This window comes from Cebus imitator, unplaced genomic scaffold (assembly GCF_001604975.1).
Source record: "Cebus imitator isolate Cc_AM_T3 unplaced genomic scaffold, Cebus_imitator-1.0 Scaffold111, whole genome shotgun sequence".
In the NCBI taxonomy this organism is placed as follows: domain Eukaryota; kingdom Metazoa; phylum Chordata; class Mammalia; order Primates; family Cebidae; genus Cebus; species Cebus imitator.
Genome location: NW_016107426.1, coordinates 2,381,540 through 2,382,995, shown reverse-complemented (window position 1 = coordinate 2,382,995; position 1,456 = coordinate 2,381,540). Strand labels below are relative to the sequence as shown.

The following is a 1,456-nucleotide window of genomic DNA, read 5'->3' as shown; positions in this document are numbered from 1 at the left end:
ACTATGTTGGCCAGGCTGGTCTCGAACTCCTGACCTCATGATCCGCTCGTCTCAGCCTCCCAAAGTGCTGGGATTACAGGTGTCAGCCACCTCGCCCAGTCTTTATTTTTCCTTTTTATTTATGTATTTATTTTTTGAGACACTCTCTGTGTTGCCCAGTCTGAAGTGCAGTGATGCGATCTAGACTCATTGCAACCTCTGCCTCCCCGCTTCAAGCAATTCTTGTGCTTCAGTCTCCTGAGGTAGCTGAGATTACAGGTGCGTTTCATCACACCTAGCTAATTTTTGTCATTTTAGTAGAGACAGGGTTTCACCATATTGGCTAGGCTGGTCTCTAACTCATGCCCTTAAGCAATCCGCCCACCTCAGCTTTCCAAAGTGCTAGGATGACAGACGTAAGCCACCGTGCAGGCCTATTTTTCCTTTTTAAAAAAGAACTATTGGAGAGGCAGAAATTCTAAATAGGAAGAAATAAAAATAAAGAGATATAGTACCAAAAAAGTTTCCTTTAATCTGAAGCATACATATGTTTTGGCAAATGTAGATATATAATTGAACCTAATGAATGTTCTTAATAAAATCTAAAGGCTCCCCTATGATGAATGAGTGTATGAATTAACTTAAAAACTGGTTTTGTATATACAGACCAATAGAATACCAACTGGATTTGTTATTTCATTCACAAGAACCAGAGGGGAAAATATCTCAATCACACTTGATTTCAACACACCAAGCCACCAAGCCAAACAACTAATAAACGCCCACAAAGAACGAAACTATTCGGAACTCGTCATTCAGCAAATGCAGATTATAATATTATGACATGCATAAAATTGTGTAAGTAGATAGTAACTGACCTTTCATTGTAAAGAGGAGGAGTCAAAGATCCTCAAAGGGTTGGGACCTCCTGCTGTCAGTCCCTAGGGAACTTCCTGTTGTCACCACACCTCTGAATGAGTCGTCTGAGCTCGCTGTGAGCAAAACCCACAGGGGAGACTCTTAAGCCTCTTCGAAGTAAATGATTCTTGTGAATGTGACACATGATCTCTCCAGTTTCCATGTTGAGATTCTACGTATTCATCAGTTTTATGTGCTTGGCAAGAGCAGGTAGGTCATTTATTAATTGCTTTTCTTTACCACTTAAAAAAGTTGTGTTGTCATTTTGCATCTCTCATTCCACTTCCTTCTGTGAACGTTTTAAGTTCCATAGGAAACGTTTAGGAAAATGATATAGGAAGCCAATATTATTTCCTTTCCTTAAAAAAAAGAGATATACGTTAAATGAACTTTCTAATCCCCCCTCAAAAATTCTCAATAACAAAAGAAGCTATTACTTCTTTGAATTAATTTCTTTTTATGTACAACAATCAGATATGTTAAAAAAGGCCGGGCGCGGTGGCTCATGCCTGTAATCCCAGCACTTTGGGAGGCCGAGGCGGGTGGATCATGAGGTCAA

General features: G+C 39.8%; 1 protein-coding gene across 1 annotated transcript in view; it reads left to right on the top strand.

Moving 5' to 3' along the window:
* Window positions 1–871: 871 nt before the first annotated feature.
* Window positions 872–1,456, top strand: part of LIPH (lipase H) — a 50,064-nt gene continuing 49,479 nt past the window's right edge. Inside the window, exon 1 of the mRNA XM_017538393.2 lies at window positions 872–1,107. Coding sequence (XP_017393882.1) covers window positions 1,041–1,107 — 67 coding nt within the window. The 5' untranslated portion in view covers window positions 872–1,040. The remainder of the gene's footprint in view (window positions 1,108–1,456) is intronic.